General features: G+C 44.1%; 2 protein-coding genes across 9 annotated transcripts in view; both read left to right on the top strand.

Annotated features, from left to right (window-relative positions):
* Window positions 1-745: 745 nt before the first annotated feature.
* Window positions 746-8,331, top strand: DPY30 (dpy-30 histone methyltransferase complex regulatory subunit). Of its 6 annotated transcripts, none has more exons than XM_075146621.1 (7): window positions 746-906; window positions 1,430-1,501; window positions 1,586-1,633; window positions 2,973-3,115; window positions 7,361-7,408; window positions 7,599-7,635; window positions 8,037-8,331. In XM_075146621.1, the coding sequence occupies exons 2-6, from the start codon at window positions 1,466-1,468 to the stop codon at window positions 7,612-7,614; spliced, it is 291 nt and encodes a 96-aa protein (XP_075002722.1). In that variant the 5' UTR covers window positions 746-906; window positions 1,430-1,465; the 3' UTR covers window positions 7,615-7,635; window positions 8,037-8,331. The 6 variants fall into 6 exon arrangements, with proteins under 6 accessions (XP_075002722.1, XP_075002721.1, XP_075002726.1 ...); XM_075146624.1 differs by having other exon boundaries at window positions 882-906; window positions 1,586-1,742; XM_075146623.1 differs by having other exon boundaries at window positions 882-906; window positions 1,586-1,866.
* An 8,284-nt stretch (window positions 8,332-16,615) lies between these two features.
* MEMO1 (mediator of cell motility 1) overlaps window positions 16,616-24,579 on the top strand; it is a 28,095-nt gene continuing 20,131 nt past the window's right edge. The window contains exon 1 of one of the 3 annotated variants that reach the window (XM_075146602.1): window positions 16,616-16,807. In XM_075146602.1, the coding sequence (XP_075002703.1) occupies window positions 16,747-16,807 (61 nt within the window). In that variant the 5' untranslated portion in view covers window positions 16,616-16,746. Of the gene's footprint in view, window positions 16,808-17,155; window positions 17,378-24,579 lie in introns of those variants that run through there. The other 2 variants (XR_012673091.1, XM_075146599.1) reach the window with 2 other exon arrangements.

Below are 24,579 nucleotides of genomic sequence, written 5' to 3'. Positions count from 1 at the left end.
GAGACAACTGGGCAAAATTAATGGCCAACATTGTACAGCAAACTGTGCACAGCTCTGAAAGGTTGTTTCACTTACAAAACGCCCTTTTCAGTTCAAAATTAGTTTCAGCGAAGTTATTTTGCACAAACATCACAGTGAGCTCCTCAGACATCAAACTCTATCAATTATCAGTAGGTTTTGGTACCACAAAACTGTCAAGGGCCAGTGTTTTTCAAAGGCTTGTTTGGAAAACAGAAACATCCCGCCAGTTTTAGTCCTGACAGGGTACCTGCTAATGAAATCGCCTGCCTGCTCCCCCACAACTGGCCTTTGGTAAAGGCTCCTCGGGCTACACCTCAAAACGTTTAACAGAGATCAGGACAGAGCCTGTGCTTCACTGAGGAAAATTACCTTAAAAAAAAAAAAAAAAAAGCCTCAGTTGGAGCCGCTTGGCGTAATACCGACTTCCTTACCAAACGCCGGACCGACACCGGCCAGTCCCCGCCAATCGCCCCGCGGCCGCTGCCACCGCACTGCCCCCAACCGGAGGCTCCTCTTTCCCAGCTGTCTGACGATTGAAGAACCGCTGCGCGACCCGCACCGCCCTGCGAACCGCCTCCACGCGCCCACCCGCCAATGGGGAGGGGCTGAGGAGGGAGAAGGCCCCGCCCAGGGATGACATCATTCACCGGCCGCTCGAACTTCCCACCTGTTTTCCCCCTCCCCTCAGGCCGGCTCCCAGGGATGGGCGGGGCCCCACTCTGCGCAGGCGCAGTTCGCCCGGGCTTGGCGGCGGCAGCGCGACCGTTTCACTTACGTCAAAACAATTTACGACATCGCCAGCGGCTCCGGTTGCTGTGGAGAGGCTCTCGGTGCCCCGCCACAGCGCCGGTCTCCCGCCCCGCCGAGCTCCGGACCCACCGGCGGGTGAGAGCGGCGTGGGGGGGTCGCCTCTTCCCCGCGGGGCGGTTGGGGCACGGCTGGGGTGCCCCGCGCTGGCGCCCGCACATGGCCCGCGGTGCGGCGGAGTCCCAGCCCGGTCCCGCCGGCGGGAGTCCCGGGGCACTGGCGCTGTAAAGCGGCGGGAGGGCAGGCGTGCGGGGCAGGGAGGGAGGAAGAGAGGGAGGGAGGGAAGGGGGGTGTCTCCGCCTTCCCGCGGGCGCTCCCGGCCGGGCCGGGGAGCGGGCCGTCGCTGGGGACTCTTGTTTTAAATGACGAATCCCGTATTTTCTAATCCCGATGCCGTTTTCTTCAGCGGACGTAACGCGAGCCTTTAGACACGTCTCAGTTCTGTGTGCGGGAAAAACGCGTACAAGTTTGGCGGGGGAGCACAGAGCAACTCCGTTTGCTCGCTAGTAATCGTGCCTTAGTAACCAAGTGATGCAATATCAGTCAGCTGACGCTGGTCTTCGTCTCAGCCTGCTGACCAGTTTTTCTGTTGCTTTCCAAGATTACTGTACGCCCAGCAAATTCCACTTTCCAAGTCATGGAGGCAGAGCAGATTATGGAGGGACAGCCGCAGGTATTGCAAGAAGTGTTTTATGTGCATAATGCTACATGCATAGAAGGAGCGTTTTCACTTTGCTGATGATGTACTATTTTACAGGTTCCAGAAAATCCCCATTCTGAATACGGTCTCACTGAAAACGTAGAGGTAACAAAGATTTTGTTGCTGTGAAGTACAGTGGAGGTCACATTCCTGTCCAAGGGGAAGCATGTTGAGTCTTGAGTCTCACTTCAGCAAACGTCATGTTCCCAAGAAAGTTAGGTGGAAACTGAGCCAACAGATAACTAGTCCCTTGCATAACTGGCTGTTAATATATTTTCTGTTGTGTTGCTTCCACTATACTAAATGGTACTGAAGTAAATAATGAACCTTTTAATAAGGTGAGGTTTTTTGGAAGTATCCTATGATCGTTATCTATTCTATCGCTCTCTCTTATGTATATCTATATAATATATCATGCCACAAAAAGCCAGATAGCCTTTTATTACAGGGAGGGGGCCAGGAGGAGTTGATGGCTTTTCTATAGAAGTATCAAAGGGAGGGATTCTTTTCATATTCTTGTCAATAGAAATATTGGATCGAAATAATCCAAGCTGTCTTTAATTACTTAGGCTGAGAAAGAGTAGACACAATCCATTCTTTCCGCTGTTGGTAACAGTGTGGGTTAGAATAATAACTCTACGACAGTTATTTCCTATTCCTTATTAAAGAAATGCCTTCGGTCTCCCTCCATTATAAGCTCCTACTGTATGCTAAACTTTCGCAGCAGCTTTTCTTAAACATCCTTTGTGACTCATCTCCCTGATAACTGCTTGTCTGTATGCCTTAACTTCCACTACAGAACCATAACACGTTGGATACATTGGTCCCATATCTGTAGATGTGTGTATGTTGTGTTGAATATGTTTGGTTTACTGGCAGTGGTAGGGTACCCTTTTTTAACTACAGCTAATGGTGTAAGATGATTCAGCACTTTTTGACCAAAAGGCACCAGGAAGCATTTTGCATATGTTTTCTTTAAAGTGTCCATCTATACTTTAATAAAGCATGGTCTCAAAGTGCTTGACTTTAACAGAGTCCCCTTTGTCAGACTTCTCCTGAATTTCTTGTGCTTTTAGCATTTTGTGTTAGAAGTGCGTGCATGCAGGAACCATTTCATTGAGACCGCTTCTGTTAGTAGTCATTCCTGTCTCGGTGTAGAATTTAAATCTGAATGCAAAAGCAGAAATAAAAATGATAGAGATTGGGTGTCTTCTATTTTAGAAAACTTATGACTTCCTAACATTGTTTCCCCAAAACATGAGAACTTAACAGAGGGCTCCTCTGGATTAGGTTTTTGTGCAAGGAAAAATATGCACTTAAGTTTTCTTAAGAGATGTAAAGAAGCTATTGCTAGTGAATTGCAGAGAGATGGGTACTTCGCACTCACAATAGCAGATGTGGCCGCTATTACTAATGTTCATTCACTTTTTTTCTTCTACTTCAGAGGATAGTAGAAAATGAGAAAATAAATGCAGAGAAAACATCAAAGCAGAAGGTGGATCTTCAGTCGTTACCCACGCGTGCCTACTTGGATCAGACAGTTGTACCTATCTTGCTACAGGGACTTGCTGTTCTTGCAAAAGAAAGGTAAGATGCTTCAATGTTCCTTCTGTTTTTAGGAAAAAAAGTAGGTCTGAAACTTGGGTGGTATGTCACCTTTTCAGACCTCGCACACCAGACATGGTTTTGCTAGTTGTAAGAAAGTCATTATAACAGGTTTGTGAACCTATGAGTTACTATGATTGACCACGTGTTCCTCACTTAGGTGATAAGAGTTAGTTACTGAATTCGTGATCTTCCAATGAGGTATGCCACTGCAAAGGGTTTGGAGGGAAAAATGTACTTTTTAATTAATTTTATCGCATAATTCACCTTATAGAAGCAAGGCAAGAAGTTCTAGTTTTGAACAAGATTTTTGAACAAGATTTTGTAGTGTGTAATTATAAAGAGTTCTGCCTGCCATTTAAAAGACAGACAGACAAACAAATCAGGCCTGACATGCCTCTTTGTCGGAGATTAAAACACTTTCTAAAGGATGAGGCTGACCCTGCACTGTCAACACAGTAAGAATCAAACTGATAGTTTATCCTTTGAGTAAAGATTATGCTGTCAAGGTGCCCCAAATCTCGTATCAGTCAATGTAGAAGGGTATTCTTCAATAATAGCAAGCAGTTGTTCATCTTATCCAAATGAATTTCTAGCCTTTTGGTGTATCCGAACTATTGGTGAGTCATATGGCCTGTAACCATTTCTCAGTTTTGCCGAAACAACATTATCAAAAGCTGGTATGGATGACCATAATCGCATCACAGTACCTACAGCCAGAACAACCATCAACAGTGTTTTAACCTCAGAAGAAGTTGTGAATTTGAACTGCATTGTATCGACAGCTAATTACACAAAAGAGCATCTAGGAAGGTACACCCCGTGTGTACACCTGAGCAGCGTGCTGATCTTCAGTTGACATCTATGGGAGTTCTGTTGCAGACCGAATGTAAAACACAGCCTGAGATGGACACCCCACACTTACAGCCTGGATACTTGTGTTAAAGACAAACTTTTTTTTTTTTAATCTTTCTTCACTATGGAAGGAGCTGTTCTTTATGGGGACTGATCACAGGAGTGAAGTTGGAACACTGATAGAAGAGGTTGGGGAACATATAGGGGAAAAACCTAACAGTATCAAACTGCCACGGTCAAATTGGCTATTCAGTTGGGCATATTAAAACCTCAGGGGTGAAAAAGCTGAACTACCAGCTCTGCTGTGTAATCTTCTGCTTAAAATTGCACTGGAAAGTAACTAATGGATGCTAATTTCTTTTTCTAAGGAAGATGGAGATGTTCAGGGAACAGCCCAGTACATCTGATGACTGTGCCTGGAATTCAGTAGAAATTAGGATAGTGAGGATATGGATAAATGACATATTTGGGAAGAGTCAACACCACTTTTGTCAGGTCTTCTGGAGTTCACTGAAGGAATCAGTGAGCACGCGTAAACAAGAATCCAGATGATACAGTCTCTTTAAATTTCCAAAAGGTTTCTGGCACAGTCATTCACTAAAAGCTTTTAAAGAGAGTTAGTTGCTGTGGGATTAAAGAAAAAGCCTTCACATAGAATCATAGAATCATACAGGTTGGAAAAGACCTCTAAGATCATCGTGTCCAACCGTCAACCCAACACCACCATGCCCACTACACCATGTCCCTAAGGGCCTCATCTACACGTCTTTTAAATACCTCCAGGGATGGTGACTCCACCACTTCCCTGGGCAGCCTGTTCCAAGGCCTGACCACTCTTTCAGTAAAGAAATTTTTCCTAATATTCAATCTAAACCTCCCTTGGCGCAACTTGAGGCCATTTCCTCTCATCCTACTGCTAGTTACTTGGCAGAAGAGACCAACACCCACCACGCTACAACCTCCTTTCAGGTAGTTGTAGAGCGCGATGAGGTCTCCCCTCAGCCTCCTCTTCTCCAGGCTAAACAACCCCAGTTCCCTCAGCCGCTCCTCATAAGACTTGTGCTCCAGGCCCTTCACCAGCTTCGTTGCCCTCCTCTGGACGCGCTCCAGCACCTCCATGTCCTTCTTGTAGTGAGGGGCCCAAAACTGAACACAGTATTCGAGGTGCGGCCTCACCAGTGCCGAGTACAGGGGTACGATCACCTCCCTACTCCTGCTGGCCACACTATTTCTGATACAGGCCAGGATGCCGTTGGCCTTCTTGGCCACCTGAGCACACTGCCGGCTCATGTTCAGCCAGCTGTCAACCAGTACCCCCAGGTCCTTTTCCTCTGGGCAGCTTTCCAGCCACTCTTCCCCAAGCCTGTAGCGTTGCCTGGGGTTGTTGTGGCCGAAGTGCAGGACCCGGCACTTGGCCTTGTTGAACCTCATACAGTTGGCCTCGGCCCATCGATCCAGCCTGTCCAGGTCCCTCTGCAGAGCCTTCCTACCCTCCAGCAGATCAACACTCCCGCCCAACTTGGTGTCGTCTGCAAACTTACTGAGGGAGCACTCGATCCCCTCGTCCAGATCATTGATGAAGATATTGAACAGGACCGGCCCCAAAACTGAGCCCTGGGGAACACCACTCGTGACCGGCCGCCAACTGGATTTAACTCCGTTCACCACAACTCTCTGGGCTCGGCCGTCCAGCCAGTTTTTTACCCAGCGAAGAGTGTACCTGTCTAGGCCGTGAGCCGCCAGCTTCTCTAGGAGAATGCTGTGGGAGACAGTGTCAAAGGCCTTACTGAAGTCCAAGTAGACCACATCCACTGCCTTTCCCTCATCCACTAGGCAGGTCACCTGGTCATAGAAGGAGATCAGGTTGGTCAAGCAGGACCTGCCTTCCATGAACCCGTGCTGGCTGGGCCTGATCCCCTGGTTGTCCCGGACATGGCTCGTGAGCACCCTCAAAACCAACCGCTCCATGATCTTCCCCGGCACCGAGGTCAGGCTGACCGGCCTGTAGTTCCCCGGATCCTCCTTCCGGCCCTTCTTGTAGATGGGAGTCACATTGGCGAGCCTCCAGTCGTCCGGGACCTCCCCAGTTAACCAGGACTGCTGGTAAATGATGGAGAGCGGCTCGGCAAGCTCCTCCGCCAGCTCCCTCAGAACCCTCGGGTGGATCCCATCCGGCCCCATAGACTTGTGAACATCCAGGTGGCATAGCAGGTCATGAACTTCATCCTCTTGAATTATGGGGGGTTTATCCTGGTCGTCGTCCTTGTCTTCCAGCTCAGGGGGCTGAGTACCCTGAGGATAATAGATGAGGATTGGAAGATACGAGACAGAGTAGAAGTAAATGGTGAATTTTCATGGTGAAATGAGCTCAACGCTAGAATCCTGAAAAGGATCATTTATAACAATTTGAAGAAGTGGCTGGCAAAATTTGTTAATGATGCTGAGTTTTACAGAGTAGGTTAGGGGTTTTTGTGCTTTGTTTTCTGTTTGGTTTTTTGGTTTTGTTTGGTTTGGTTTGGTTTTTTTTAAGTTGATCGGTTGTAAATAATTGCACAGGAACTTCATAAACTCAAGGTCAAACTATGGAAGACTGCTATGAAAAATTGAAACTATGACAAAAAGTGAAAGATTGAATACAAGTAAACAGAAAATGATGCACCTAAGAGGGCAATAAATACCCCAATGCTAGTGACAAAATTATAGATTCTGAGTTGACAATTACCCTTGTGAAAAAATATCTTTAAACTGTTAAATGTCTATGTCAGTGCATTACTCAATCAAAAATAGATTCTGAATGGTAGGACTTAAAAATTGAAGGGGTAAAAACAAGCATCATGTCACTATTTAAATTTATAATGTTCTTGTATTTTTAATATTGTGCGTAATTCCAATTCCCCTGTATTCTGGTAGAATGTGAAAAAGTAAAAAGTGTGACAAGGTGGTCAGAAGTACGGAACGCTATCTGTATACGGAGTGACTGAATAGATGATACCTAGAAAAGAGACTTCTGTGAGAAAATATATTAGGAATCTGTTAAATCATGAATAGCATAGAGATGATGAATTGGGATGGATTGTTTATTATCTCTTCTGATACAGTAATCAAATTAAGTGAATCGGGTAGCAAATTTGTAATGAACACAAGGATGTGATCCTTCACAGGTCACATAATTAAACTATATAATTTTGTGCCTCAGGTTGAGGACGTTAACATTTTATTTGGGCTCAAGGGGCAACTGGACAAAGTTGTAGAGGAATCCACCCAGGACTATTAAAGGTGCTAGGTCAGAAAGCTGGTACATGCTTGGAAGCCAAAAGGAAGGTCCAGAGAAGTATCTTTGTGCACTACTTCCATTTTTTATGCTCTTTATAGGCATATTTGCTCACCGCCAGACCTTTGGTCTGACCCAGTGTGGAATAAGTAAGTTTGTAATTTATTCTGCAGACAGAATCCAGATTAGCAGCATTCATGCACTGTAGCTGGAGGAGCTTTTTAAAAAAAAGCTATGGACTAAGGCCAGTGATCAAAAGTGTTTATTATTGACTATGTGCAAGTTACAGCACTTCTCAAACTTGAAGTTTTTGTTGACGTTTTCTTGTGTTCGTTTCAGTTCCCAGAAACCATGAAAACAGCACTAATGCACAAAGCTACACAATAACCATTTGAAGAAAATGAATCAAGAAAGCACTGACAGATTAACTTTTTCTTTATATAGCATGAGTTAAAGAAATAGGCAAATTCATTGATGCCAATGATGTGCATACAGTATTTATGCTTACAGACTATACCCTCATTCTAGGTGTGTAACTGTTCTAGCAATTTAGTAACATTGAACCAAGGGTGACTAAGACTCCTTATTAAAAACTTTCTCATCAGACATAAACTGGAAATTTACAGGGTGACTCTCAATAGTTGGTCATCCCTAAATCAATGTTTGTAAGTGTTTGGGAGGAATTATGTTGCTTTTAAGGGAAGGAGATTAGTTCTTCAGCTATCGAATTTCATATAACAAAAAATAATTGCTTTTGATTTACTTTTTTCTTTACAGACCGCCAAATCCCATTGAATTTCTAGCAGCGTATCTTTTAAAAAACAAGTCACAATTTGAGGACCGAAATTAACTCCATAAAACTGAGGACAGTTTGGCTGCTAGACTGAAATGCTCATTTGCCGCAATTTGTTTTCTGCTGTAAAAATCCTTTGGAACCATGGTGTTGTCTTTCTTAATTGCAGAATTTGCTTTACCTTTTGAGTTATTTAATAAAGAACACTTTACATTTAATTTGTTCACTTGTTTTAAACTAGCTATTAAGAGACTTTCAAAATAAAGTACTGAAACTTCACTGCTGGATGAAAGTCTGAATAATTCCATGGGGCTACATCACCTGAACGCGTGAAACAAAGGGGGAACAATTTATTATGGGAATCACATGGGTGATAATGTATATAACTTAATTTGATTTTATATAGCACCCACCGCATGCAATATGCCTAAACAGAAAGCAAACAAATTAAGAGCAGTTAGAATTTATTTTGAGGAAGTATTGATTTAAGTAGAGAGGAGAGAACTTGCTTCAGAACACCAGGAAATGGGTTTAGTTAAAACAAACAGATTCAGCAGCTGAACACATCACCTGCAGACAGTGTCCAATGTTTCAGATATTTACATTAATGAGGTGTGCTGTTCAGCATTTGTCATTGATTTCCTGTGACTGGTGTGAAGATTTAACTGAAACACAGAACGAAGTTTGAAGGGATTTAGAAGGGTTCTGTAATTCAATTCTCTGTACTGCTACCCCTAGTTGGAACGTTCTTTCTCTATCAAAGATAGAATCATAGAACATCTCAAGTTGGAATGGAGCCATAAGGATCATCGAGTCCAACTCTCTGCCTCACAGGACTACCTAAAACTCTAAACCATATGACCAAGAGCATCATCCAGACGCTCCTTGAACTCTGACAGGCTTACTGCCGTAACCACTTCCCTGGGGAGCCTGTCCCAGTGACTGACCACCCTTTTCCTGATGTCCAAAACAATCCTAATCTACCCAGTAAAATACCAAGTATTCTGATTTTTTTTTTCCCCTTGGGTTTACTAACACCTCTTTTTTTGTTGTTTTTCCCATTCTTAACATCTTTTTCTGACCCCTTGTTTATTTTTCCTGTAATCTCAGTAGGGGTAAAGGTCACAGACCTCAGGGTACAATATAAGAAGCTGCAACAGAAGACTGGGGATCGGAAGAAAAAGCTAGAATTAAGGTAGTAAACAACATGTTGCGAAAAAATACTAGCAAAGCTCTGAAAATATGAATATTGTAACTGGAGAACTGGCTCGCTAGGTTATTGGCAATGGGTACAGAAATTAGACACAGCCCTCAGAATTCCTATTGTTTTCTGAAACTTGTAACAAGGAGCATCATCAATGTTGTTCACTAGTACTGGATACTGGAATCCAGATTAAGCATAGCCCCGTTTTTAATAGACCAGGAGAATGACCATAATTTGTTTGACAGTCACAGAAATGGTAAACTTGGCTTCCAACAGTTGCTTCATTAATCAAAATCCTAAATTTTTATTCAAATAGACTTCAATATTGCCATCTTACCATTACCATCTCCATTCTGTGTTTTTTAGCTAATTGCATTAACATAGCAAGTAGTTAAAACGTTGTAAATTAAATTCTTTGCTGCAAGGGTTGGAGTTTTTTTCTGGGTGACATTAAAGGCTGCTTTTTTTGGTAATTATGCATAAATTCACAAAAAAAAGAGACTTGGGACTCTCATTTGACTTGTTCCTTCAGTGACTTAAAAGATACATACTGTATTTGCAGTATCTTAGGTGGCCCACTGCACAAATAATATTTTCCCTTAGTTCTCCGACATCTAGATGACTTTCTTATGGTAATCGGAAGATTTTTTTTTGTTTTAACTTGTTTTAACATAGCTTTTCTTCTTTAATAGCTTAGATACATGGGTGTAAGAGTGGCCAGAAGATAGATCCTTCAGAGGAAAAAACTTTTCAATTGTCTGCTAACATGCAGGGGCTGGAATGAGATCTGGCTGTTACTCCTAGTAGGAAGGCTCTCAATACTTTACATATTTCATAATATGCTAAGAGGGAAACATGGAATTAGTGTAGTTCAAGAGCAGTAAGATTGAGGAACAAAAAAAATTGAAAGAAACCTGCAAACCCAAAACCAAGCCTAAAAAGTTCTATTTTGGAAATGTAGAAAAGTTGTGGAATGAGATTACTAATTCTATTGCATTGTGGTGAATACAGTCTCCATCAAACACTGACACTTAAAAAAAGACACTGAAAGGATTTTAACAACAGTGTTTTGACATTCTGGAATGAATAATAACATTTAAGTGAAGACAAGGAGACACCAGAAAGACTTGGTACTGCTATTTTTATTGCTAAAGCGGCATTCCAAAGTTTCATCCATAGGTGACAACATCGCAAGATTGTAAGAATTGTTTCACGTGAAAAAAAAAAATCCATGCTGATCCCCAATTTCTATGTTGAGAATTTGTGCAAGACCATACAAAAAGAAACAGCTCAACTATTAATATTCCCTAGATGGAGCAATTTTCCTGTAATATATCACCATGCCTGAATTCAGAATACAATCAGATTTCTCAGCATACAGTAACATCCTCCAAGCAGCTGCATGAAAGCTTGTAAACACGCTGGGTTTCTGACAGCTCTTGCATCAATCTAGAATCTCAAAGTACGAGTACCAGTCTTAAGGTGAGCTGTCCGTGCCAGCAGCATGCCACCCACTCAGCTGTGGGTGCCACCGTTTGGTACACAGTATCACCTGCTATTGTCTTCCCATCTAGGCTAGCTGAAGAGAATGAAAAAGCCATGCTCACAAGGTGATGATGTTAGAAGATTTACTACAGCAGCTTTTCCGGGCAGCTCCCTCCAAGAAAGTAAGTTGAAATGTTACTAGCAGCAGTGAACTCATCAGCTCTAAAAAATAAATCTTAGCGATTCTTGCAAGGGTATGACAAATCAACAAGAAAAGTGCAACCATGTTCCTTTACTTGTTAAATTGGCTTCACCAATTAGGATCTGCTGCATAGAGAATACTCTGTAATGGCAAGAGGATAGCAAGTTACTATCTGAATAATCAGATCATATCTGAATAATCCAGTTCTCCAAGTTAGGGTAGTAATGGTAAAGTCCAAATTTTCAAAGCATTTACTTGTTTTAAACTCTTCCCACTACAAAACAATGAAAATTCTGTAAAGAGACTCGACAGATGCTTGCTATCCCAATTTCACCCAGAAAGAAAGAAAGACTGTTTTTCCACAGGAAAAAACCAGTTCTGAGGGCTTCAAGATAAATTTATTTAATTTTGAAGTACAAATTAAAACCCTAGTGATTTTACATTTATAAAAATGAGGAACTCATCAATAAAATGGAGAATAGATGTAAGGGGCTACAAGTTATTAATAGATGTAGAATAAAAGCTTGAAGATATAAATGAAAATGGCAACTTTAGATGTATGACAGAACACATCTAAGTAGCTGAAAGCCACTATCTCTTGCTTCTTGAACAATTATTTTCCAGTTTTCTCCACTCTACCCTAGATAACTGAGTCAGTATATGCTCCGAAGGGCAGTAAAATGAAGCAGAAAATAAAACAGAATACCTGGTTAACACCACAGCACAGCTTCCAAGATTACTATTTTAGATCCAATATCCAGAAGTTACTATTCAGTAACCGTGAAAGAATTATATATGACTCATATGCAGTATTTTGAAGTCTGCCTTTTTAAATGCTTTCACCGAGAACATTATCTTTTACCTTGAAGGAGACAGTGACAGAAGAAAGGATTTCTCACTAAAAGCAATTCTAATCAAAGGGTTCTACATCCTCATATTCTGAAGCCTGTTACCACCTAAAAATACAGTTTGACTTGCCAGATCTTTTTTTTGCATCTCCGATTTATCGAGGACTTTCTCCAAAATCAGTACAGGTCTTTGAGCTATCCATCTTATTTTCTGAAGTGCTGTTGCTATTGTAAATGCAGTCCAATCAAAAGAACTTCTCCCTCCCCATCAGGCTTTCTAGAAATAAAACTGCTGCTTTCAAACAAATGAAAAATCTGAAAAATTCTGAAAGATACAAGCAGTTGAAACCAGTAGGTTGGAAAGGAAACACATGAGAAGAATCCCTGTGCCTACCATGCTTGAAAGAAAAAAGGTTTTGATTTATTCTTACCATTGTACTAATTATGTAACAAATTATTCTTAGCCAAGCCTTAGCTTGTGTTCCCTATTCTATTTCATAGTCAGAATTCATTTTAAGAGTGACTACATAGCCTAGATCACAGAAGTACAGAATGCCAGCTGTTATAGAAAGAAGCATTTTACCATGATTAAAAAAGTATCAGTACCGCTTCTGCTAATGTTCACTATTCAAATACAGTTTTAAGTGAGGACTTAAAATGTAAATGCTATGTGAGTAACTACAGGGCAGTTTACAGCAGTGCTAGTGCAACACTGACTGGAAATGTGTCATATTCATCTTCCCAACGTGCTTTTATCTCTATTCTCAAAGTTTGCTTTGCAATTTTGCATAATAAACCAGTTTTCTGAGAGGAGCCTAAATTGCTAAAAGGCTAATGGAGAGTTGAGAAGTATCTCCTGGAGAGTGTATGGCCTTCTTTTTTCTCTGGTGTACATTGAGGTATTTACAAGATGGATAATTACCCACTGATATTATCTCTGATGCTACTACGTTATACAGGAAGTGGAGATATTTCCTTTGTAAGGACTATGAAGTTTGGCTGCTTTTAACAGTCGAAGGAAGGACTGCTAGGAACAGCAGGTTTCTCAGATGGAGAATGGCAGTTTGTAAAGAGAAAAACCTAGAACAACAGTGGCAGTGAACAGCTTCCTGAGAAGGGAGGAGACAGGAAGTGGACAATATGAAAAACACGATAGGAAAGAAGGTAAAATAAACCATGTGCAAGAGGACAATAAGAGCAAAAACCAAGAAAGCAACAGACCTTGAAAGCTGGTCCAGCCACCCAAGCTGGGCACAGAATGTTACTCAAGGAAAACCCTGCATGCTAAGGGCACACTAACTGGCAAGTCACTCTTGCCACAATCTGCCTTCATGCTTTTCTTCCAGGTAAGGAATAAACTGCCAGCAGACACACATGTGTAGCAGTGGTCTGTGCTTCAAGGGTATGCTGACTTGGGGGATTGTCCATGCATTATGTCAACCCTTCCCTGCACCTCAGGGAAAAATGACTGAAATAGCTCTGAACAGATAAGTGCTCCTGTTACTTCTCCCTGTACAAACAGTGCTTAGAAGAATTACAGACAAAGCAGGAGGATCTCCCAACTTAAACCATGCTTCACAGCATTCACTGAAAGCTGAGCCCAGTTTCTCAGCCTGTAGCTAGAACACTTCCATACCTCCATGTCCTGAGCACTAGGAAGCCCAGCATCACCATCTTCTATTTAACTGAAGAGCTGCTTGCTTTTCTGTTTCTGCCTCTTTCACTTACGTTATGTGGTACTGAGGGAGCGCGTCACCAGCCCTTAAACAAAGAAACAATCCATGATCAGGAGGTGATAGTTATAAGTTTAAAAAGAGGAACCCACAAATCACTAAACACCGCTCAGTGATACTACATCCACCTTTGATAGGGAACAAAGAAAAAAATCCTACTGTCACCCTTGCCAGTGGAAATAGCAGAAATTCCTCCTGTAGTACTATGGATGACAAGCTTTGGCAGGAACAGGCAGAAACTGAGGAAGATGTCCTCCAGCTTCACTGGGCTCTGGATCGAGAGTGCTGGTGGATTACAGAGAAGGACAGAGATTCACCAGAAAACAGGCTGCCGCAGTGTTTGTGGCACATGGCACAATCTAAGGATTAGCAAAAAAGCCTGTGCTTTCTATGACCTGCTAACACTCAGCTGCATCTGTACAGATACTATGTTCACATTAGATAACTTCATCCTAATCTACACCTAATCTAGGTGAGAAAAAATGACACACAAGGAAACAAAGGTTAAGGGAGAAGGAAACTTAAAAAGGAAGCACAGGGAGAAAAGGGATCCAGCCCAAGAGGTATGCAGCAACAACAACAAAAAAAAGTAGTATATTTAAGAAATTTTAAAAGGCAAGCTGAAGAGGAAAAAACACTAAAGAAAGGTAGTAAACTTAAAAGAAAATACTTGTAAAATGTTTTTACTCATTAAACCATCTAGTTTACCACTTGGAAGTTCTTGTGTTTTATTTTCATTGGAGGGTAAGTGCTTAGAAGAGATGAAAGCTCTTCCTCTGAATGGTAGAAAGGAATACCAGATAATTAAAAATTATTTTAACCTCCAGTTCCCCTAAGATGTTCCTCCTAGCAGTCTCCTGTAACTGTTCTTCGTGGATCATGGGACAACAGTGCATCAAAAACTTGGAACTATATGCTGGCATGACCTTTTTTGTAAATATATAATCACAACATTTATTTTTCCCCATGGGGTAAAATTTATCCTCTGCTGCATTTAGTTAACTTTATTGAGGGATTAGTAGTTAGTTCAGGAACTATTCCCAGTATTGAAGTTTATGTAAAAGATTTGAGAATTACAAATGAGTATCACAACTGCCAATATCATTTTATGTTAAAGCAGTCAGGCAGGATAGTTCTTCCAGTCTAGGCAGCAGTTATAATCCACATTAACCTTTTTCAACACACTATTTATAAAATAACAATGGAATACTTTTTCAACACACTATTTATAAAATAACAATGGAATACTATAAGGATAGATAGAGTAGTGAAGGCTACATAAAACATTAGACATTTGCTGGGATAGTCAGGCCCCATTTCCTCATGACAACCTATTATTACAAATATTATTAATTGGAGACTCCAGTCCTTATTGCCCCTCAGCTGCATTGGGAGGCCAGTGTCACGGGTGCAGAGGAGGATTCTCACTGATAAAAATGACATCAGCCGTATCTCTGCAGCACGAGCCTTTTTGATCTTCAAGACATACTGCAAACAATGCCTTTGTCCCCCCGTTTCCTTTGTTTTACTGTTTAAAAAAAAATAACAAAAGCTCCGTATTTTGCATGCATTTATAACTGGCTGGAGGACTTTTTGAAGAATAAAACGACACAAGGGGGAGAAGGAGAATATGTTTCCTGACCTGGCCCATACATTTTCCACCTCACAATGCATCAGTCTTGCCTTACTACCTTAATGGCTGCAGCCCCTCATCTCTCCTGTTGTGGCTTCCCTCTCTCCGTGTTGCATCTCATACGTCAGTGGCTAAAATTGTTTTTTCCCTTCCCCCCTTTTGTACTGGCCATACTCCCCTTTCCAGTTCTGCCTTATTAGCTATTTTGAGCTATGCTTGATGTCTCCATGGCAGCAGTTCATTCACCAAGCTAATAAAAAAATTAAAGGGGTGGGGAAGGATTAGCTGAGGAGAATCGGAGACTTCTACACAAATGTACTCCCACAGCCCTCGCTGCACGCCACGGTACCAAAGACGCAACGGTACGGGCGGGGAGGCGTAAGAAAGGAACTGTGCTAGCTCAGAAACAAGGAGCTTCAGCTCAGCAAACTCCCTGTTCTCTCAGCCCGAACCCGCTGCCTTTGGGAGACGATGCTCTGCCCCTCGAGCCCTCAAAATCCCAACTGCTACCACAGCCCGCACCGGGGATGGGGGAAGCAGAGGAGGCACGGGAGGCTGCACTGTGTTCTCCTCACAGCAAGGGGGCAACCCCAGGCACCAGAAAGCGCCGCTTCGCTCCCGAGAACACCGCCCACCCTCACCTCTTGCCCCGGCCGGTGAGGCAGGGGCCCGCCGTGCCGGAGGGGGGGCTCCAGCAGCTGGCCGCGCTTCCGCGCCCCTCAGCCGCCCTCTGACCCGCCGAGGCGGAGGGGCCGAAGGCGCGGAGGGGGCCCGGCGGCCGCGCGCCCCCAACGGCGGCACCGCGTGAGGGTAACCGCCAGCGCCCCGCGACCCGGGGGGGGGGAGGGAGGAAGGGGGAAGGGGGCGCGGGGCGGAGCTCCCCCTCGCCCCCCGCTCGCCCCCCCCCCCCCCCGACCGGCCTCCCCTCATCTGACCTGCGCTCGTAATCTTCCCTTCCACCACGGAGACACAGCCCCGCCAATCAGCGAGGCCAGAAGCGATCGCCACGGCAACGCGGTCGGCCAATCCGAGGGGGACTCTCCCTCCGGACCCCGCCTTCTCCCCCCCTCCCCCACGAGGCGACGCCGCTCCATTCCGGGCTTGTCAAAGCGGTGGGCGGGAACAGCGAAGGAGGGCAGCCAATGGCGGCGAGGCTTTTGCTTTCGTGCCCAATGGGGGAACGGCGCCTGTGCGGCCCCTAGTCCACGGGAGCCGAGCCGGGCCAAACCCAGTTGCTGCCGCGGCCTCCTTCTCTTCGCGCCCCCCCACCTGCTAGTGCGGAGTTGGCGGCGGCGGCGGCGGCCTCGGGCTTTGTCCCCGCGCCCCCCCTCCGCGCCCCCCCCCGCGGGGCGACCGCCTGCGGCCGAGCCCGGCACCGCGCCCCCGGCCCGCGCCGCCCCGCCCGCCGCCTCCGCGCGCCCCCCTCCCGCTCGCCGCCTGCCCGCCCGCCCGGAGGCGCCGCCGGCAGCGCCGCCTCCGCCCGCGGGGCCCGGGCCGTGCCGGGGGAGGAGGGGGAGCAGCGCCGCCGCCGCGCCCGGGCCCGTCCCCCACCGCCTCCCCCGAACACCATAGGCGGCTCCGGCACCAAGATGTCCAACCGGGTGCTCTGCCGGGAGGCCAGCCACGCCGGCAGCTGGTACACAGCCTCAGGTACCGGCGCCGCGGCCCACAGCGCCGCCGGGGCGGGGGGCGGGGGCTGAATCAGCACTTTCCGCCGCCGGGGCCGCGGCCGGGGCCGGTACCGGGCGCGGGGAGGGGCCGACGGCCCCGCCCCCGCCGGCGCGGCCGGCACATGGCGGGCGAGGGGGGGCCGGGGGCAGCGGCCCACCCGCGCCCGGCGGGCGGGTGGGGGTCTGGGTGGCTGCCGGGCCCGGCTGCCGGCGGAGAGCGGCCCGGGAGGCCGGGGGTGGCGGGCAGAGCCGGGGAGGGGGTACCGCTGTGCAGCCGGTGGCCGCAGCGTGCGTCTCGGGGAGCTGAGCACGCCTGCCTGCCGCCGCTGGTCCCTCCGGCCCGGCCCGGCTGTCTGCACCGAGGCAGCGGCGCCTCTCGCCGGAAAACCGGTGTTTGAGCGCGGCGAAGGCTGGATCGGCCCCCCGGGTGTTCCTGGCGTGCCGGCCCCCGCTGTAGGGACGCGCAGTGCTGCAACTTCGTGTCTGGCGGCAGGGGTGGCAGAGCCGGCCCGTGTGTTGTGCTTCGTACCGAACGGTGCACCTAACCGATGTAAGAGCACACGAACAGATTTCGGTATTTTGGAGTGCTCTTGTGTTTTGGTTTTTTTTTTTTGTGTTTGTTTGTTTTTTTTTTCCCCTGAGAGAATCCAGGCTGTCTGGGGTGTTTTGCAGGGTTAGAAGGCAAGTGATGGGGTGGAGGGAAAAAAGGTTTATTTCACTTCTTGTAGTCCGAGATGAGCTTCTGTCTCTTCTTCCAGAGCGCTTTCTCTAGTAGTAGTGAAAAGTTATAAAGCGGTAGTACAGAATGGGCTCTGTTCATTTGAAAATGTAGTATTTGCAGAAAAAGAATAGAAGAAAGACATGGTGCATTGGAGGGAGGACTACCGCACCCCTCGCCCTCCCAAAAAAAGATAGAAACCTGTAATAATGGCTTGATAGCACATATGTTTAGAAATAAGTTGTGTTGGGTTTTGGGGCAGAACTCTGCTGTGGATAGGGTGCACATTTGTATTTTCCAAGCTGTTAATATGGAGATTTGTAAGGGATGGCCTTTTACTGGCCTCAGGAGTAAAGATTGTTGCAAAACTGCAGGTGAACAAGCTTAGATGAACAAGAGGCTGTCGTAAATAATAGTTCAGAGGGAGGGGAGGGATACAAGTTAAAAAAAACAAAAAAAGAGAGACATTCAGGATCCTAAACTGACATTTAAGAAGAACTAGATGTGAAAAGTCATACACTTCTCTTGGCTATAATAGGTGCAGTTTCCCCTCTCCTCCACAAATTAATGAACAAGGTATGAGGCAAAAATTGAAAGGGAAGAAAAGAAATGCAGGGAGGAGGGTAACACAGGGAGAGGCAGATTGTGAGATAAGTAGCTGGGCTTCAAGTGGTGGGTGGGCAGTTTCGAGACAACAATAGAGGATGATTGTTTTCCTTCCGAGTTAATATTCCAAACGTAACTGTTGTGTCCATTACAAAACTGGTCTCAAATCTTCATCCAGCATCGATAGCTTGCAATTACATTTTTTTCCAATGGTCTGGAAAGGTAGGTAGTACTCTTTTTACAGAAAGCAAACAAAATCATGTCAAAGATATAGATTTAAACACGTGCAAAGACATAAAACGTTGAAGCTTTGTGGTAACACTTCCCAACATGCTTGTGCTATTTGTATATTCATTTATGAATAGGGAAGAAAATTGATTTGCGATGTGGAATGGCTAGATGACGTTACACATAAATTTTGTAGTTGGTTTGATATTGGACTTCATACCAAGTTACTGCTGGATACTTGCAAATAAGGATTGTAATTTTTTCATAATTAATTTAAGAGGCATAGATGCTGTGTTTTGCTGTTTTCTTTTCTACACAAGTTCAGTGCGTAATTTTGTGAGACTACACCCTGGTAAGTCTGTGTGACTAGTTTGGCCAGTACTACTTGTCTGTAATAGGACATCCAAAAGCATGTTGCTCCCGTTGCTTTTGGGCAGCCCTCTGGGTATTGCTTATTGAGGAGGTGTGGGATGGTTGCCCAGACACTTACACTGCATGAAAGAAACCCAAACTGAATCATGTTGTAATGAGTTATGGTGACTGTACTTCTGACAAGTTAAATTGTAACTGTTACAGTGTGTGTCGGGGGGGGGAGGGGGGGGGGGAGTGGGAGTGTGTGTAAGTGGTTGATGTTGCATAGGCTGGAGTTTTAGGAAGTGTGTTTTGTTTTCCTTTGTAGGGTTTTCCTTAAACAAGAAAAGAGCATTATTTATGTCTCTTCCTATAGGACTATCTTGTGCTGTTTACGTAGGGTATGTGAGAGCAGGAGTTCTCCCTGTTCAGCAAGACGGGGACTACCCGTTGCTTGGAAGCTGATTTTTGTGTGCCATTTAGGAGGGTCCATCAAAACGCAAGAGGAAACAAATGGGCATCAACAGGGTATGTGTTCGCCGTAGACTTAACTTTAAATCTTGTATTTTAGGCCAAACTCACATGTCAGCTGCTATTTCAGACTTGTAACATAGGCTTGTTTCCTCAATCATACTACTTGAAGAAAGTCTGGATTTTACCACGTGGTTTCAACCTGCATAGCTTGAAGGATGGAGCTGAGGCAGGGATTAGAGTTTGAATTGTGATAGTTCTTCAGTGCGTTCCTGCGATTCTCCGGGGATTGTGTTGTCAAGTCCTCCTACCTACTCTTTTCGTGCTTACCGTCTCGGCCCAGAAGCGATTTGCTGGGTTATATATAAACTGGTTAGCATTTAAGCTTCGCGTTTCCTGAAAGCTGCTCTCTTTCTACAGAGCTGAGTTTGATTACACAAGGCAAGCAGATGCCCTGGAAACCCTCATCCTGCTCCATAGTAAGATGACCCTGTCTGAAAGGCTAATGAGAAACATGATTTTTGAAGGATGTGTTCAAAATCATTACATCTGAAAGCATTTTAAAGAGTCTGTGTGAGGATGAGGTTTTTAAGTGGCAGTTTATCCCGAGGTGCCTAGTACCTGAGGGTAAAACATCAACAAAACATCCAGGATGATGCATGGCGTCCTGGATTGCGGGGGGGTTGACTGCAAAAGTAGAGCACCCATTGCTGTGCTTAAAAAAAAAAAAAAAAAAAGTATCTGCAAGATCTGGCTGTAGAAGTCAGCCCTGGGAGAGAAGGGCCGAAGCCAGCTGAGGGGGGAGGAGGACAAATGATGGATCCAGAATGCAAACCAGCTTTTCTGGCCAGAGGATATATCCTTGAACTGGATTAGCTGGCTCCTCTGCGCTCCAGGCGTGGCAGCAATATCAGAGGTGAAGCCACAACCAAGTAAGAGGGAGCTACTACTCTTTATGGAGGGTCAATGTAATGTATGTAAGAGGGTTTAGAAGAAATACCACTTCTTGTCTTTAGAGACTGCTCGTTTCTGTGGGGCAGCAATTGCTTCAGTTGAAAGTGACCCTTGCTCCCCTATTTTCTCCAGCTATGGGATGTGCACTGTTTAGGTTCTGCCTTGGAAAATATAAACATGCACTATACTCTAGGGGAAATACATCACCTAATTGTATGATGCTAATTAACATTTTAGAGCAGGTGAGACTGGCTGTGCAATTATGCACATCCAGGCATGTTCACATGTTAGAATGTCACATCTAGCTATAAACAAACAACTTTGTTGTTATTAGAGGGAAAGTGAGGTCCCAGGCAGAAAGCTCACTGCTTCCTGCTCACTTGATGAAGCTGAGAAGGGGGGTGGGGAGGGGAAGATGGGCTTCACGGTCATGTTTGTATTTAACTTCCCCTGTGGTGTTCATCCATAATATGCTGTTGTAAAGAAAAATTTAAAAAGCAAGTTCCTTAGGAAGTTTCTGCAGTTGGATTCAGTATGAAAAATGTGACCAAAATTATCGTCATACCTTCTCCTCTAGAATTTTTGGTGTGGGAAGTTCACGTTCGTTCCACATCAGTGTGTGTAGCATCTTAATGGGCTTTAGATGTGGACCTGTGGAGCATTTGTCTGGCAGCAAACTAACAATGAAGTCTGTTTGGTCAGTTGTTCCTCCTCCTACTTAGCAGCAGCACTGAATATGGGAAGCTTTACAGCTGAGTTTCCAAACTGAAATAGTGCTATGACCATTGCTGATAGTAGGCCACTGGTCTAAGTAACCTATTTTTTCACTTGCAGACCTTGATCTGTATGTCTGCTTTTAAAAAGGTTAAAAATGATATGTGGCATGTCATTGCTTCTGTGGACTAGCAACCTGGTGCATGGTAGCTGCTAAAAACACTTGCAAAAATGAGATAAAGGCATACCATGTAAATAAAAGTATCGCCCTGTTGCACTGCTGTCATGTAGGTTGTTAAAAAAAAAAAGTGTCAGTGTTGTGTGGTGAAAAATACTACACTGTGATTTATTTTTGGAAGAAAGTCCTACTCCTGCTGGGTTAATTCAACCACCTACCATCCAGACCTCTTGAGAAATTGATTCTGACCAGCAGGGGGAAGGGGAAGATTAAGAACTTGAAACAAAAATGGCATAATTTTCCGTGATTTTGAATGCAGGACAGATCCATTCCTAGATACAAAAGGAGCAGCTGAAATATAACGGGACTGACATGCTATCCTGAGCATGGACTATTTGCAGGACAGGGTGTGGATGCTCACTCGTGATTTACTCCTCCATGTGAATAGGTTCTGTAAGTGCTGGGCAGTTCTGTGGGGAATCAATCCATAGGTTCCTGAAATGAAAATAAACATTAGTGTGTGTGCATCTTTTTTCCTGTATAGCATGCCATTACCAGTGAGATGTCACCCATTAGAGCGCTTAACACGGTTTATTCACTGGCAGCTGGCCTGCCTTGCCTGGCTCCTAGAAGTGCTAATTGAATACTGTACCACTCTTTATTAAAGTGTTTGCTAAGTCTTCTTGTCTCAACTTTTCCCCAGTCAGTGGCATGCTGATACAGACAAAACACAAAGGGTTTTTAGTAAGCTATGCCAAATTATGTGAGTAAAATCAAATTGAGAGTGTGTGTGAATAATGATACTACATCGTTTCAGATACAACGATCTGAAAAATGCCCTGCAAAACGAGTTTGTCATTGTATTAGGTATGGCTTATTTCCCTGTTTTCCTTGACCAAGCCATAGTGGTCAGACGTGTGCTTTCTGGTAGCCTATGCCAAGTTGTTTGAACTAGGAGAACCTTAATTTCCATATACTTATTGGTGAAAATGTGTTTTGACTTGAAAGGCCATTGCGCTTATTGTCTTCAAAGCTATTTTTTATGATGAGCCAAGTAAATGGTCTGTCTCCACATAAATGTTTGAAGAGAGTTTAAACCTCATGGTACTCTTGTGTTCAGAGTTGATTTTCTGCTGTCCTGGCTTGTAAGTAAAAGAACCCAAAGCAGGTAGGCACTAAAATCTTGTTGCTAGCATTTGTAAGGATTAAGCTTCTAACTTGTTTGGACAAGAAATGCCAGAACTTCTGAATAACTGGCTGTCATGTGGCCAGAGATGTTCAGACATTGTCTTTCGGGCTGAGGTCTGCATGGTGGTGTCAAGGTCAGCTGGAAAGGATAATACTTCGAAGAACTTCTGCAGATCAGAAAATAAATGAAAAGGCAGATATGTGCCATGAATGATCTGTTTAGAAATGATGTTTCTTTCAAAGTTGGCCACTATTTTAGCATGTTTGCAGTCTCTTCTACTCCTTTGTAATCCCTAATAAGACCTGCACTAATGCTTTTTTACTGCCTTTGTACCAAATGCTGCTTTTTCTGATGCCAAAACCCACTAGCTCTCTGTTAATAGCTCTTTGAGGTAGCCAGCTTCAATGTGCAATAGCAGTGTGATTCTGAGATAGTACATCTTTTCTCACTTGCACCTTCTGGGGCTTGGGGGCCCTGTAGAGTAACATAAAAGTCTCCATTTTCATGAATAATAATGTAATCCCAGCACTTGTGTGCTTGTTGGCACGAGCTGGAACTTCTCATCAGCATCAGAGAAAGTGTGTGCATCAGTTACAGCTGTTTCTGCTCTGCCGTGATGTTGCTGAATATGTGTAATCTGTTCACCAGGTCTGCTGCCCATAGTTTCTGAGGGCAAATGCTGCTGCTGGGATGTCTTTCACTGACCTTCAGAGTGGCTGCATCCTACCTTAACTTAGAGCAGAAACCCTTCTCTGCAGTGTGTTGGATCTGAGTCCCTGCAATAGCTGAAGTGTCTAGAAGGAAATAATGTATGCAATCTTGTGTGGTGTTAGGCTATGAATGCAGATGTGGGGTTGAGGAAGATGGTTGCTATATCATAAAACAGTCTTTTTTGAGAGTGCTTAACTCTGGTGTGCCAAGAACCCTGGCATGTTCCCTGAAAATTGGAATAACTCCTCACGGCTCATTCATAAATGCAATGTACCAGTAATGTTTGTGGATGGTCATGGACAAATGGATCCAGGGAAAAATGTAAAAAGCATGTGAGAGTCACTGAAATGAGAGAAAGTTTTGACTTGATCTCTGTTGTAGTGAAAGGAGCTTTCTGCAGTAGCAGGATAATTAATATACTGATCATGAAATCTTAATGTTGTGACATTAGCTGGAGCATTGCAAATACAACTATTAACTTAAGTTCTTACCTTGCAATCTGTGAACAACTAATCATAGTGTCTTGCAAATTTGTAAGTATTTGATTTGCAATGTTAAATACTAAACATAATGTTTCTCTCCCTTTGGTCTTCTATCTTTTTTAGACATTTTATGGGGAAAGTGGATGTGTCATTGCTGGCTTTTTTATGAATTAATCATGGAACACAATATTAATATGCAGACTGTGTTATTTAACATTGTATACTGCAAAAGTATCCTGGAATAATTCAAAATACAATTTCTAGGCTACTATTTCCAGCTGAATCACTTAAATACAGTCAGAATCAAGATACTGATACAGAATCAAGTAAAGAATGTAGATTCAACTTTTACTGTACAATTGGAACTGAAAAAAGCTTTACATTTGGTGCAGTCCTCGTATTATTAAAATAGGCCTGCAAGTATCACCTAGTGAATACTTTCATAAATTCAGGTTACATTTAGGATGTATTAGAGCCAAAATCACTTCTTCAGAGCTATAAAACAGAAGGTCATTTGTCTGGATCTCTGAATGACCTAACTGGGAAGGTATTTTATAAAGCTAGGTAGGTGCATGTTGTTTGATATTCTTAACGAGTGGAGTTATAGTTTGATTACGTATTTCCTAATAACTTTCAATAAAGGAAATAAAAGAGCTAGTGGAACAGTGGAAAATTGGGACATGCAAGTGAGAACTGCCACCAAAGCAGATTTCAATGTTTCTGTTATGGCTTCAGTTTTATTTTCCCCCATTCAAGCATTACCTGCTGTTTTATGTTCATCTTACAATGCATATAATAGGAGTTTATGTAGCATCAGTGTAATCTTTATTTGTGTCTTAATTTTTTTCCCCTCAGTCCTATAGTTTGCATAAGTAAATTTCTGCCTTGCTTATAGGCTGATTTCACCGTTTCATCAGTATTCAGTATTGGAAGAGAGTATATGCTAGCAGTAGAGAATGTGCTCATCAAGATGAGCTCTTGGAAATCACCTTCTATTCCTGACACATCCTTGTCTTTGCACAGATGAAACTTGTTCTTTATTCAAGGATTTGGCTTTTGTTGCAGTAAGAAACAAAGATTTTTTTCAAGTGGGACCTGTGTTGTTTAAAATAATCATTATACTTTATGCAATTTTAACTAAGAAGAGAAA

The sequence above is a fragment of the Calonectris borealis genome, chromosome 3 (assembly GCF_964195595.1).
Source record: "Calonectris borealis chromosome 3, bCalBor7.hap1.2, whole genome shotgun sequence".
NCBI classification, from domain to species: Eukaryota; Metazoa; Chordata; class Aves; order Procellariiformes; family Procellariidae; genus Calonectris; species Calonectris borealis.
The sequence above is the reverse complement of the archived record's forward strand: the minus strand, read 5'-3'. Positions and strand labels throughout refer to the sequence as shown.